This window comes from Lithobates pipiens, unplaced genomic scaffold (genome assembly GCF_037356315.1).
Source record: "Lithobates pipiens isolate NorthernLeopardFrog02 unplaced genomic scaffold, aLitPip1_a1.2 Scaffold_3, whole genome shotgun sequence".
Lineage (NCBI taxonomy): Eukaryota > Metazoa > Chordata > Amphibia > Anura > Ranidae > Lithobates > Lithobates pipiens.
The window spans coordinates 190,054,087-190,069,430 of NW_027507790.1; the positions used below are offsets into that span (position 1 = coordinate 190,054,087).

The window sequence follows — 15,344 nt, forward strand, 5'->3', positions numbered from 1 at the left end:
ATTTACAAAAATGTGAGGGGTGTACACACTTTTGTGAGATACTGTATATACAAAGCTTGCACATTGCATGAAAAATAACACTGAGACTAGGGGTCACTTCAATATAAAAATAGTTATTGTTAAAGGAAGGTTCTGTTGAGAAACTAAAATCTTTTTATACGTTTGTACAGCACTCATTCTGCATATATGCAAGAAAAGAAACATTAAAGCTGAACTTCAGGAATGGAGTTTATTGCATAGTTATATTGGTCCAGCTTGGAACAATGCAAATGGCATACATGTGGGATCATTTTGGAAGCACAGAATCAATGTAGTAGTTGCTGCTACTACAGTGATTACTGCTGTTTTCCCAGTCCTGTGCCGGGCCACTGCCCTGCTGCATCCTGAACACAGGAGGTTGCCCATTCAGCATGGGCACCATTCACAGAACGACTTGCATCGTTTTTAATATATACGTACAAGGCGTTCTTTGATTGGACAAGGTGGAGATGTGGGGAGGTGACTTCATGGTCTCCCCCTCATCCAATCAGAGAACACTTTGCAATCATGGAGAAAAATGCAAGTCGTTTTGTGAATGGCATCCTTGCCAGCCAAGGGGCCCCTGGGGTTACTAAGCAGCAGGGCAACCAATCAGCATGGGACTTAGAAGACAGCAGTGATGTAGTAATGGCGACCACTAACAGTGATTCCATGATTCCTCAGCAGTCTCACGCGTATGGCATATGCATACGGACATTGGTCCAAGCTGGACCCATCTCACTATGCAATATAATCCATACCTGGAAATCGGCTTTAAAAGGATTATTACAATAATTTCCTTTACATAAAATTGTAAAACCAGACACTTCTAAATGCCAAATTGAAGGAGGGGTCATTCATACATTTCAAAGCATTCATAATCAGGGAACTGAAAATAAGGGAACTATTTGAAGAAATCTCTTAAAACTTGTCTCACCTGCACATCAGATTCTGGCAATTTTTCTGCATCTAGAACCATCAGCTTGTTCTGGCACTGTGTATGAAATCACAAGAGGATTAGGGAAATATTCAGCTAGGCACAGCACTATTTGTACCCCAGTGTGGTAATATAACCCCAATGAAATGTAAGGAGAGTAAGTCCTTTCTTTGTAAATATTTCCCCTTTACAAGTTATTCATCACCAGTCGTTCTGAGCATGTCATAGACGAAGTGGTCTGACCCTCCAAGTGTCATATCAACGTAATTGAGGTTTCATACTAACGTAATGGAGGTTTCATACTAACGTAATGGAGGTTTGAGCAAATGAAAAAAAAATAGCAGACATTCAGTGTATACAATCCAAGCAAGGCACAGTCAACCAATGCTGCATCCAGCTAGGCGAGTCTGATTAACAAAAAAAAAAAAAAAAAAAGGAGTCTCCCATACTTCTCTTTCACCCCCTTCCTGCCCAGACCATTTTTTTCAGCTGTCAGTGCTGTCATACTTTAAATGACAATTGCGCGGTCATGCAACTATGTATCCAAATTCAATTTTTACAATTTTTTTGAGACAGATAGAGCTTTCTTTGGTGGTATTTAATGACCTCTGGGGTTTTTTTTGCTTTTTTTTGCGAAAAAATTAAAAAATGACAGAAAATTTTGAAAAAACAAAACAAAAACAAAAACGTTTTTTTTGTTTCCGTTAGAAAATGTTGTATATGACAAATTTTTCTCCTTCACTGATGTGTGCTGATGAGCTCGCACTGATAGGCTACACTAATGGGCACTGATGAGGAGGCACTAATAAGCAGCACCAATGAGCACTGATAGACGACACTGATGGCCACTAGCAGGTGGCACTGATAGGCAGCAGTTATGGGCACTGAAAGGCAGCACTGAATGAAATCACTGATGGGGCACTGATTGGCATCACTGCTGGGCACTGTTGGAGCTGCACTTTCCTGTGGGGAAATTCCACTGATCAGCAATTATATTTTCACACTCTGTTAGTGTGAGAAGAGAAAAGCTGATCACCAGCATTTTCCTTGTTTACATGGGATCAACTGTAATTGGATACAGCTGATCACATTGGTAAAGAGCCTTGTCATCTTCGCTTTACTGAGATTGGTGATACATGGTGTCCCATGGACACATTGCACTGTAGATCACTGCGCTGCTCACCCCCGCAAGCGTGGTATGACCACAAAGTATATTCAAAAAGGGGGCTGAAACATCCAAGCTGGAGTGAAGTTAAAGTGTCACTAAACCCACATCATAAAAAACTATCAATAAATGGTATGTTACATACTGTTCATGCTCACTCAGTCACTATGAGATTTGTTTCTGTATTCTGCAAAAAAACTGGTTGATCCTGCTCTCAATCTCCACCAAATCTGTCACCAATTCAGCTAGATATTTTGCAGAGCAATGTTAGCAACTCTGCACATGTCCAGTTTTCAGCGAGTTTCTATGCTGAGCATTTACTATCCATCACATCTGTGCAGCCCATGTGACTATAGAATCACACATGTGGGCGTATACACAGTAGTAAATGACAGCCCACTCCCTCCCTCCTCCTCGATGCCCACTAGCCAGCTAAACTCAATGGGGGAGGGATATACATGTGGACTTATGGAGGCTTCACCTCCCTCTTATTATAAGACAGGCTGTGACTGGCTCTGATTATCAGTGCAGCCTATTAGTGCTGTCCATCATTGGCTCCTCATCATTGCGCCTATCAGTGCCTAGCTGTGCCACCCCATCAGTGCCCATCGGTTAAGAAGAAAAATTACTTATTTGCAAAATGTTCTTTATTGTCATTAATTGTGCTACACCGTCAAGTCACAGCATGGTGAAACATGCTGCCATATCCTTCTGTATGAACCTGCAATTTTTATAACTTTTTTCCATTTATTCCATTATTTTATAGTGCAACTGATGATCTCATAAAATCAGGGAAATTCTATTACAATGGTCATCCAACCAGAATTGCATGGTTGAGCTTCAGGTAAGAAGACTTTACATTTTATTACATTACATCATTTTTATTGTATCTGGCACACAGGCTTTTTTTTTCTAGAAAAAAAACATCTTTCCGTGACAAAAGTTGGATGGGAATAAATAGTATAGCAGAGCCAAGGCCATTATACAACAGGCAGACTCCCAATGTGATGACAACTTTACAGTCTAATCAAGGCAGGTGATTTTTATTTTATGCTAGTTTTTATAACCGCTCACATTTATAGATTTTAAAGAACTCATGATGTAGGAACAGAACTTACAATAAGTATTTTCATAACCACCAACATAGATAAAGATGTGATCACTGTTCTTTGCCATGTTTGGGTTATAATGAAAAGACAAAAAAAAAAAAACAATAAAACAAAAACATAATTCTAGAAATGCGTACCACTTAAAGGAAATTAATAGTTACATAGGTAGATAAAAGGCATAAGTCCATCAACCAACAGAAAAAATAATAAATAGATATCCACCACAAACCAGAACTCTAAATGTACAGTTTACTCAAAAGAAAGAACATTTTGGCAGGTATTCCAGCAAAGTGAAGGTTCATGTGGATAGGGCATTAAACTGATCAAAACAAAAAATGTCATGGATGTTCCTAACTGTAGCTCAGCAGATCATTAAGTGGCCATACACATAGCGATTTGTGTTCAGTTTAGTGAGTGAGTGAATGCAAAAATACCAACTATCCAGAGCTCATAATCGTTACTCACGCATTGATCATGTATTTCTTCTCTTAGGGCAATTACCCAAATTGATCTCAGCTAAGATAGTTTCAATGCCCCGGTCTGACCATGACCCTGTAGTATTGAGATTTCTAATTTGACTATCAAATTGGCTAAGTCTCACTGGAGATTGAATTAATCTATACTCAGTAATGAATAGTACTGCTTAGATATCATTACCCACTTGAAAACTTATTTTGATATCAATAATGCAGAGGACACCACCCTCGCCATCAATTGGCGGCACACAAGGTATCTGTATAGGGTTTTTTGAGCCAGTTAGCGGCTAAACTTAAAAAGCTCACGATGAGGTGCTCACTACCAAGACTAAAGAATACAAAGCCCTAGATACCCAAAACAAACACTACCCGAACCCTGACTTGTTGATCAAACTTGTACAGGCCCATACAGAACTTAATATCTGCCTTGCCACAAAGGCAGAGAAACATTTAGTGTGATCGACCGGGTTCGTTGTTAGCACATAAGCTTACCACTAAGCATACACACGTAGCTCTTCTGAAAATTAGACTCTCGGGAGGCAACCTTTCCCAAAATCACCAAAAGATTTCTACACTTAACTATACAATCCATCCCAGGTTCACATTCCCGTTTCCATTAGTAACTTCCCGAACACCTAATCTCTGCCATCTCTCACGGAGTCTCATAGGGAACGTATGGACCAACCCTTATGGACTAACCCATTACATGTGAGGAAATACATAACACTGTTAAGACATTGTCATTATATAAATCACTGGGCCCTTACAGTCTCCCTAATAATTACTATAAGAAGTTTTCTGAACAGTTGGCTCCTCATATTGTTCTCTATTTTAATTTCTTGTGAGATGGTGGAAAAGTCCCTTTAGATGAAAATAGGGCATACATCAGCATTATACCCAAACCTCACAAAGACTCCACTGACATCTTTAACTACCGTCCTATATCATTGATTAATTGTGATCTCAAAATTTTGACTAAACTTCTAGCTTTACGTCTCGGTACATCTTTAGTGCAATATATTCACAAAGATCAGGTTTTATAACCGAACGCCAAACGTTATATCAGGTTCGTCAGTCCATAGCATTGATTTCTGCAGCACCCTGTCTCATTCACTAGCAGTCTGGGATGGAATTTGACAATGCAAACCTCTGTCATCCCTACATACTACGCTAGCCCCCATGTTCTGCAACCCAGAGTTCTGCCCTGGAATGACTTCAATGCCATTGCTATGGTGGTTCAACAAGAGGCTTTTTAGGATAGCGGACTAGCTTAATGGGGATCAGCCATATTAACATTTTAGGGACACATTACAAATGCTTATTTCTTTTGTAAGATCGAAACTTAACCTGTTAGATAGACCTCTTACACTTATAAATTTTGAATTATCTAGTCAAACGAAGGGCCTCTTACGGGTATCTACTGTATATGCTACACTTACGGACCCGATTACTAAGCTCCCTTACATGATTCAATGGGAATGGGATTTAAATAATACATTTGAATTATCTGATTGGCAAGATATTTCCTATGCTTTATCCAAAATATCTATTAATGCAACACTGTTGGAAGCAAACTATAAAACACTTCTATGTTGGTATTTGGTCCTGACCAGAGTCGCAAAGATGCACCCGTCTGCACCGCCCACCTGCTTTAGATGTTGTGGCCAGATGGGAACAATGTTTCATGTTTGGTGGCAGTGCCCTGTAGTCACTAGATTTTGGATTATAATATTTAACCTAGTATATTCTGTGACGGGAGTTAATATACATAGATACCCGGATCCAGCGATTTTTCTAAAGTTTTCTGATGAGGTCCCAAAAAAAGAAAAAAGAAAAATAAAAAATAAAAATAAAAAAAATCGACCAAACGAATTACATATATGCTCTTGGCAGCTAGAATAACTATTGCTAAATATTGGAAGCAGTCGATGGTTTCCCTTGACTACATGAAGAATAAACTTAGCTGGATCATGGTTAATGATAGCCTTACCTGTATCCTTCACAATCCTACTAAGAAATTCAATGCGACATGAAATCTATGGATAACGGAAAATTTATATCAAATACTTACCATAATTTTCCTTTCCTGATAGGCTCCATGGCAGCATACGTGCGGGTAGCCCCGCCTCCACGATTACCCAATAGGACCCAACTCCCATAAATCTTTGCTCCCGGCTACTATCAGTGTTCCGTAACTAGCCTACTCCAGACATTTGGGAGGGAACTCCTGCTGCCATGGAGCCTATCAGGAAAGGAAAATTACGGTAAGTATTTGATATAAATTTTCAGTTTTCCTGAAAGGCTCCATGGCAGCATACGTGTGGGAAATAACTCGCCAAACACACCCGGGTGGGCAAAATGTCGAGCAAAGAACAAAAGTTTATTTAGCATTGTCAACCGACAAAACTTGCAAACCAAAATTAATAGAAGACAGAGCCGCTGGCTCTACACAGTAATGAGAAACAAAGGTGTTAATAGAAGACCAAGAGGCCGCTCTGCAAATAACTTCAGGCGCAACATGACGAGAAGCTGCCCACGATGTTGAAATACTCCGTGTTGAATGAGCCGTTAATGCCTCAGGAGGAGCCAAGCCCTTTGCTCTGTATGCCCTCTGAATGATCTGAACGATCCAGGTAGAGATAGATCTAGCCGAAGCTCGCAATCCTTTATTCTTGCCATGAGGGAGAACAAAAAGAAATTTTGTTTGCCTAAAAGGAGCTGTGACTTCCAAATATTGCTTTAGCGCGTGTCCTACGTCCAGAGGATGAACATCCTGACTGAGTTTTTGAAAGTGGGAAGCACAATTTCCTGATTCTCATGGAAGACCGAGGTTACTTTGGGATTCGATCCCAACATGGGAATCAATACTGCCCTGTCTGGAAAAAAAGTCAGAAAAGGTTCCTCCGAACCTAGATTCCTAATCTCAGAAACTCTCTTGGCTGAGGTTATAGCTACCAAGAAGATGGTCTTGAGAGTGAGATCCTTTATGGACAGAGGTTCTGTAGAATCCTTTCCAAGGCTCGAAAGAAAATCCAGCACTAAAGGGGGGTCCCATTTAGGAAACCTTGGTTTTCTTTGGGGTCTGAGCCTGATCGCTCCCTTGAAGAATTGTCGTACCAGTGCATGGTTTGCCCAGGAAACACCCGTAAAGGCTGAAATAGCCGACACTTGGACTCTCAATGAACTGATAGCTAAAGGTAAATCAAGGCCTGTTTGGAGAAAGCTTAGTATGTCTTGTACTGTTGGAGAACTGCAAGAATTTTCTCTGGAGGACATATGGGCTGAAAACTTGGACCATATGCGCTCATATACCCTGTTAGTACTCCCTCGTCTGGAATTGAGAAGGGTTGGAATAGCTTCTTCCGGACAACCAAGAGCTTCTAGCCTTTCCCTTTCAAAAACCATACCTTGAGTTGCAGACATGATGGGCATGGATGTAACCTTGTGCCTTGAGATAGCAAATCCGGCCTGAGAGGCAGGGGAACTGGCTCTTGATAACTGAGAAGCAGCAGTAGAGGGAACCAAGGCCTGTTGGGCCAGAATGGGATCACTGCGAGAATCTCCACCTTCTCTGTCCCGAGTCTCCGAAGGAATTGCAGGATCACCGGAACTGGAGGGAAGGCATAAGCTGTCTGAAACTTCCAATGTTCTGTGAGGGCATCTATCCCATATGCCTGAGGATCCCTGAACCTTGAGTAATATTTTGGAAGCTTTCGATTGCACGGCGAAGCGAACAAGTCGACTTCCAGGGGCAATCCTAAGGTCAGGAGCCAATCGAATACTTCCCTGTGTAGGGACCATTCGTTGTTGTCCAACTCGACACGCGATAGGAAGTCCGCCTGAACATTCTGCACCCCTGGGATGTAGACCGCAGAAAGGTTGGACAAATTCTTCTGAGCCCAATTCATTATCGGCTCCACCTCCTGTAAAAGAGACCAGCTGTGAGTTCCCCCTTGCTTCTTTACGTAAGCCACCGCGGTTGTGTTGTCCAACCTTAACATGACCGAGGCATTCGCTATCAGATGGTGGAATGACCGAAGCACCTGGAAGGCCGCCCTCAACTCCAGAACATTGGAGACGACTCTTTGTGATGGAAATGTCCACCTGCCCTGAGCGACATCCGAAAGGCAGTGAGCACCCCATCCTCGGTTGCTGGCATCTGAAGTTACCGTGACCCATGAGATGGGAATGATCGAATGGTGGTTGCGTAGGTTCTTTCCCTGTAGCCACCACAGAAGAGACGTCCTCATCGCTGGAGTGAGGAAAATGCGCTGTGTCTGGCTGGATAAGTCCCACTGTTGTAGAAACCCTTTCTGAAAGGGACGAGTGTGCCACTGGGCCCACTTTACCATGGGAATGGTGGCTGACATTGTGCCAATCACCTTCAGACGTTGGAGAGCCGAGAGATGGGATGACGCAAGGGCTGCATGAATCCTGTCTCGTATGACTCCCACCTTCTCTTCTGGAAGGGCGAAAGTACCTTCCACTGTGTTGAACTGTGCCCCTAGAAAAACGAGAGACTGAGTTGGATCTAGGTGACTCTTTTCTAGGTTCAGAAGCCACCCGAACGCCTGCAGAGTGGAGATCACTAGGTCTTTGTGCTCCAGGAGCTGCTCTCTGTTCTGGGATAGCAGAAGTAGGTCGTTGAGATAGTGGTGGAGACGAACACCTTTGACTCTGAGAAAGGCCACAACTGCCAAAAGAACTTTGGAGAAGACCCGTGGGGAAGTTGTTAACCCAAAGGGAAGACATGTAAATTGAAGATGTTGATTGCCTACCGCAAAGCGGAGGTACTGTTGAAACTCCTTTGCCACGGGGACATGGAAGTAAGCATCCTTCAAATTGACTGATATCATCCAGTCCCCCAGATGCACTGACTGCTGGATGGTAAGCAGAGATTCCATCTTGAACTTCTCTTTGTGAATAAAGGAATTGAGATGGGTCAAATCTATTACCGGCCTCCATGTGCCGTTTTTCTTTTGAACCAAAAACAGAGGGGAATACATGCCCTCTCCACGTTCTTCTTCTGGAACGGGAACGGCTGCGCCTTGATCGAGTAAAGAGTTCACGTAGGTCAATAGGACTTGTTTCTTCTCTTCTGATTCTGGAAGATTTGTGGGAATAAATCTTAGCCTTGGGGTGCTGATAAAACCCCACTTGTGACCTGAGGAAACTGTTTTTACTGTCCAAAAATCCTGAATTGAGGCCGCCCAAACATGCCTGAAGTGGAGAAGACGAGTCCCCACCTGACAAGTTTGAGCGGGCCCAATTTCAAAAGGATTTCGCGGAATCCTGCTTGCCAGACGAACCCCCTTTTGAGGTATTTTTGAAAGAAGACTGCCTGGATCTCCATGACCTTGAGAATTCTCGACCAGGTCTATAGCTCCGCGCCTCCCTGGCATGATCAGGGCCTTGTCTTCTAGGAAATGGACGCTTTTGATTTTGAAGGCGTCTGTCCTGGGGAAGAAACCCAGATTTCCCACCTGTAGCCCGGGATATGGCAGTATCCAGCTTGTTACCAAACAAAGATGTCCCCTCAAAAGGAATACGGCACCAGGCCTGTTTGGATGCTGGATCCGCCAGCCATGGACGGAGCCATAACGCACGGCGTGCTGAGACCGCTGCTAACACATCTCGAGATATCAGGCGAATAACATCAATAGATGCCTCCCCCAAAAAGGCAGACGCCATCCTGATTTCTTGAATAGGGGAGTCTTTGGCTGTTTCAATAGAAATACCCCTCAGGAATTCTTCTACGGAATAAGCCCAGGCTTCTATGGCCTTAGATACCGCTGCCATTGCAAGCACTGGTTTGCAAGCCATTCCAGAAGTCAGGTATATCCCTTTTAGGTCTGAGTCGATCCGCCTTTCCAAAGGATCTTTAAAAGATACCGTATCCTCTAAGGGTAGGGTTACATATCTCACCAAACGCATGAGCGCTGCATCCACTAGTGGAGCTGACTCCAGGTGCTTCACATCCTCTTCCTTAAAAGGGTATAACTTCAGGATTTTTGACTGCATGGAACCCTTTTTATCCATCTTGCTCCATTCCTCGGTGATAATGTCACCCAACTCTGAAAGGAAAGGAAAATATTGTCGCTCCTTATTGAGCTGCTTAAAGAATTTTCTCTGCTTTGGTGGGGAAGTAATAGGGTCTTCCAACTTCAGAGCCTCTCTCACTGCTTTGACCAATGAAGGCACCAGTCCATAGTCAAATCCTAAACCAGGATCCTCACAGTCAGATTCACTGTCTGAGATGGGAGCAGATAGGCGACTTGGTTGAGAGGATTCCCATGTCTCCTGCAATGGGTTCTCTCCGGTTGGAGGAGCCAATAATTCTGACGGGGATTCACACAACTGAAGAGCATCCCTCTCCTGTAAGGATTCCTTCACAACCCGTCTTACTAATGACTCCAAACGCTGGTCTGCACCATCCCTTTCATCTGCAGATTTGGAGAAGCAGTGATCGCATAGGGATTTGTCTGATGGAACAGGCATCCTGCACCCCCAGCATGATTTTTCCCGATGCCTGCTGGAGTGAGCAGCAGGGGGGTGAGAATAATTCTTGTCACGCTGTTCAGACCTTGACCTATGCTGGCTAGACCTTGAGGAGGATTTATGGCGGTGTGATCTTGATGATCCACTGCGTCTAGAGGTATTAAGCTGTGGATCAGACCCAGAAGGGCTGTAAAGACAAAACAGACAGAGAGAGAAAAAGATACACAGTCAATCCTACCTATGCAAAACTCTCTCCATTGTATAACCACAAATGCTAGCAACCTACCCAACATGAGCGGGCTGGCCACTAGGAGGCAGTAAGGCGTCCATATTCCAATAAACCAACAGATCAAAGTACTGCAAACCAAAGAGAAATATAAAATGCATTTTTTTTTTAAGAGAAAGCATTTCCCTAGCCTAAGGGGCATGCTCTTACCTTAAACCGCCGAACTGTCAGCCCCAGGAAGTCGCTGCGACCACTGCAAACATTCCCAGGGATCTGACAGCTTCCACAGATTTTTAAAAGTGGCGCCCGTGACGTCATTGCCGACGTCAGACGCGAGGCGTTCGCGCGCATGCGCGAGAACCAAGCTTTGGTTTCACACCGGGTTCGCACATGCGCAGAACGCCTGCGTAACCCGGAAGTAGGAGAGAGAGGTTTGCTGGAATGCGGAAGCGTCCGCAAACAGCATAGAGGAGACCGCTAGACAAACAGAAAAGAGAAAATACACACAAATACATTGCTGCCATGGATAGACAAAAGGCTCACCACTCCACCAACGATCACCTGGCCGAACGGACTGGGACACACATGCCAAACCTCCAAGCAGATAATGGTCACCCATAGCAACGGGACACAGACCGTGCGCACTCAGGTAGGGAATCCTTTCTTCAGCGCTACTCTGCAAATACACTCCATACCCTGCTTAACAGTCAGGGCCTATCGGAGGAAAAATTCTCAGTCAATCAGCCATTCGATCGTCGTGAAGTTTTGTTTCCAGGAAAGAAACCATCTGGTCCTACTGGGGAGGACAAAAAAGGAACACTGATAGTAGCCAGGAGCAAAGATTTATGGGAGTTGGGTCCTATTGGGTAATCGTGGAGGTGGGGCTACCCGCACGTATGCTGCCATGGAGCCTTTCAGGAAACAATGTTTATCTATACCCTAAAACACCTCTGGCCGAACCTCTTTCTTCTTTTCTCGCTCTCTCTCTCTCTTCACTTTCTTTGATCCACTCCCTTTTTTTTCTCTGTTATATTTTTTCTGGTTTGGATTTTGTTGATAACTGCAAGATGCTTTGACAGAACATGTAGTTCTATGCTGATGATATTAGTAAAAATATGAACAGGGGTTCCCTCTTTACTGGCTTCTTCCCTCTCCTCCTTCCCACCCTTCCCCATTTCCCTTTACTCCCCCCTTTGTTCCTTACGCCATATTCCTTTTTTCTAGTGACAGAGTCATTCTTAATATTACATGTCAAAGTAGCTGGCTGAGACAATACGCAACCGATCCATAGATGATCAGAGTTATATTTCTCGACTCTACAGTTAAAGTGATTGTAAACTTTATTTTTTGTAAAGAACAATCATATCATACTTACCTCCACTGTGCAGTTCATTTTGCACAGTGTGGCCCCGAATCTCATCATCTTCTGGGGTCCCCCGGTGGCGCTCGTTGCTCCTCCTCGCATCGGTAAACCCCCTGGGAGAAGCGCTCTCCCTGGGGGTTACCTTGCGGGCGCAATCCCGAGGCAAGCAATTGCGTGCATAGACATAAAATGCCGCACTCGGCCCCGTGTCATTGGATTTGACTGACAGCAGCGGGAGCCAAATGGCAGCGCTGCTATCAATCTATCCAATCAAGAGCCGAGAACCTCCAGCAGAGAAGGTGAGAAAATGGGGGGCTGGGGGGGGGGGGGGGTCGGTGTCACTGTCAGAAGCTTTTTCACCCTTAATGTACTGTGTCTCTTTTTACTTTTTCATCATAGGATCTGTTTCATGGGCCTCAGCTGGTCCCTTTTTCTCATGGCCAATGTGCACTGAGCCCTTTTTGACAATCTTTTTTGGGCTTGTAATTATAGTATTTTATATACCAGGTTTCCAATAGGCGATGGTGGTCTCGTGTCCACTGTGTTGATTCGGACGCTGTTTTTAATTCTATGGAGTGCGCTATGAGCATCCGATTTTTGCAATTGTATGTTGTGTATTTGATAGTATTTTGTAATATTATACCATTTATTAATGACATGTATAGGCATCTGATTGTACTTATTTTTTTTTTTTTGAGTTTTCTGTATCCTATCTACCCCTGAGGAAGGAGTATCTCTTGTAGACTTCGAAACGCATTGGGTGAAGGATTCAATTCAATCAACATCTACTTTAACTACTTGTGATATAAGTTATGGTTGATATGTACACGCCAGGATACATGTTTTTATCTTTTCTAAATAAATATATGATTATTTTTCTATGTAATTTATTGTGATTACTACAAGTGCCGTTCTACCCAAGGGCGATTTCCTTTTTTTGTATGCTCATATTTGAATGTTGGCACTGTGAAACCATCACTGGTCCTCTTTGGTCTGTTGGCAAACTTACATACACACAGATCTCTGGCAGATCTGCTAGCTTGCACACACTGACTATTAATTTGCATTCAATCCACAAGCACACACTGCAATTACATACAGATTAAGAAGGAGTTTAGATTGAGCATACAGGCACCGATAACACAATGCAACAATCTCTCTAGGGATACGAGTCTTAGCTTAGTACACCGATAACACAATGCAACAATCTCTCTAGGGATACGAGTCTTAGCTTAGTACACAGAAGACACTCAATGTACAAACACGCATGCTCGGAAGCAAGGATGAGCTGGAAGTGGTCAGTCTTGTAAACTAGCGCTCATAATGGAGAATCAACATTTGTGACGCAGCTTTAATGGGATAATAATGAAGCTGCTTTGCTGGTGATACTGATGGAATTCTGCCAAACTTATTTTCAAAGGCTTTTTTTTTTTTAGTGTCATCAAGAATACTATTATTATCCTTGTACCACAACACCATTATCCCGTAGTTTTTTAGATCAAATATATAACTATGTTGGTGTCCCCTGTTAATTTTACCTTGTATTTTTTAAATGCAACTGCCTACTCCCAAACTGTCATTTGAAGTAAAACACAGCCAAGTATTATGCTACACATTTTTTTTTATTGTGCATTAAAAAAAAAAAAAAAAAATTAGAGATGCTATCTGCCATCCAAATATAAAGAACTTAAACAAAAAGTGCATTCTATGCATACAAATATATAACAAATAAAATCATTATTCCAAAACCAAAAAAAAAAAAAAGAAACAAAATTAGTAATTAGCGAAGGGATGAAAATCCCCAGTTCAGCAGCCTTGTCGGGGGTCTTGTGGCTAGTATTTCCACTGTCCACCATGCTGCTGTAGTGGGTGGGGTTGCTGTGGCGAGTGGGGTGGCTGTGAAGGTGGAGCCTCAAAATATGAAATTAGTTTTTTCCAAAATGTGCCCCCCCCCCGTTAAGCCCCCCCCACCCGTTAAGGAGCTGCAGGATGAGTTCCTCACATCTGCTCCTTAACTTAACATCCATCTCCCTTAATTTGTTCGCACTCAGACACCCAAATGACTCAGCCGCATCTTGGTCTGTGCGGAGGGCGTTAGTAGCATGGCTGAGGAAGGCAGCTGTGGCCTTGTCCAAATTCCTGTTCTTCCTGGCCCTTTTAGCAGGAGTGTGTAGGGGAGGGATCTGGGACTCTGTCTGGCTGCTGGCCACGGGCTCCTCCTGACTGACACTTTCCTGTGTATGAAAATGGGACAGAATCCGTTTTAGAGTTTGGTCATCAATCGCACTTTTTATTCTTGTACAAATAATTTTTTTGATCACTACTGTCTATTGATATGGAAACCAGTTTGTTAATGGAGAAATATTTTAACAATAACGTCTAGTTATCATCATTGTATTTTTGGATACAAATATGTTCAACAATGCTATACCTAGGTCAAGGGGGGCTACTCCACATCTTCATCTTGTGGAGCAGGACCTGAGTGGACCTCTGGAGCTATGGCTTCAGCAGATGTCGAAGGGAGCATAGATAGCGATGGCCTGGGTTCTGTCTGATCGGTCAAAAACTGCAGGCTGTTTTAATACCACAGCCTGGGGACATATATGTCATCTGCTGATGCTACAGATCTCTGTGAGTCCATCACCTTGCTCCCTTTTGAAAGTACTCCTCAGGTTTGATATTTTTGTCTTGACATAGTTGATGTCTGCCCTGGGGTACACTGGCTTCACCAATTCAAGCAGTTTCTCCAACGCTGCCTTCCTCAAGATTTTAATATAGTCTCAACTCTTGACCTTCCAGAGACAGGGCAGCTCCTGATACAGGTCAATGAATTATGGCAAAAAATCAGGCGCAGTAAATGTATCCATCATGATAAATGATATGATGCCTGCAAGACAGAACACAAGACAAAACATAATGTCTGGCTTAACTCATAATCTGCTCCCAATCTAGGCCTCAATCTAAGCAGTATAAGCCACTAACCACTAATTTCCAAATTGTCCCTTCATTTTCTGGCTCCTTTTGTGTGTTGGCAATCGTTTGTCCTCCACTCCACGATCATACCTATCGCCGTTCGATCGACCGTGCATTATGGCTATATATACACTGCTCATGCGCGAAACTCCGCTCAGTGCGTCATGACGCTGGGGCGTGACCATCTCTCTTCTGCATGTGACACACACGGCACAACATTCGGGAGGAGCAACATAGCGGATTCCAAGCAGCCCCGCAGTGGTGGAGCTCACAGGAGGCATAAAGCAACCCCTATGAGCAAGGATGAGATGGTGCGCATCCTAGAGAAGCACGACTATGACTGCAAGCTGTGCAATTACAAAAGGCCCGAAAGGACAGCATTTTGGAATAGGTCATCACCGTTTTGCAGAGTGGTTTTTCGGTGGAACGATCAAAGGACCAAATCAGAAAACAATGGTATGATCCCAAACACCGTGAGCAAGACCAGATGAAGTACATACATCAGATCATAAAAAAGTAAGCAAGATTTGTATATGTGTAAATGTCTGTATGTGTTCTTTCTCCAAGTAGCTCTAGAGA

At 43.3% G+C, this 15,344-nt stretch overlaps 1 protein-coding gene across 2 annotated transcripts in view; it reads right to left on the reverse strand.

Moving 5' to 3' along the window:
* The window catches only part of CENPK (centromere protein K), an 81,437-nt gene that overhangs the window by 42,949 nt on the left and 23,144 nt on the right, over nucleotides 1-15,344 (reverse strand). For both annotated transcript variants that reach the window (XR_013263944.1, XM_077462635.1), the window contains exon 4: nucleotides 956-1,012. Coding sequence is in view for 1 of the 2 variants with exons in the window: in XM_077462635.1 (XP_077318761.1) it covers nucleotides 956-1,012 (57 nt within the window). In the remaining variant the exon portion in view is untranslated. The remainder of the gene's footprint in view (nucleotides 1-955; nucleotides 1,013-15,344) is intronic.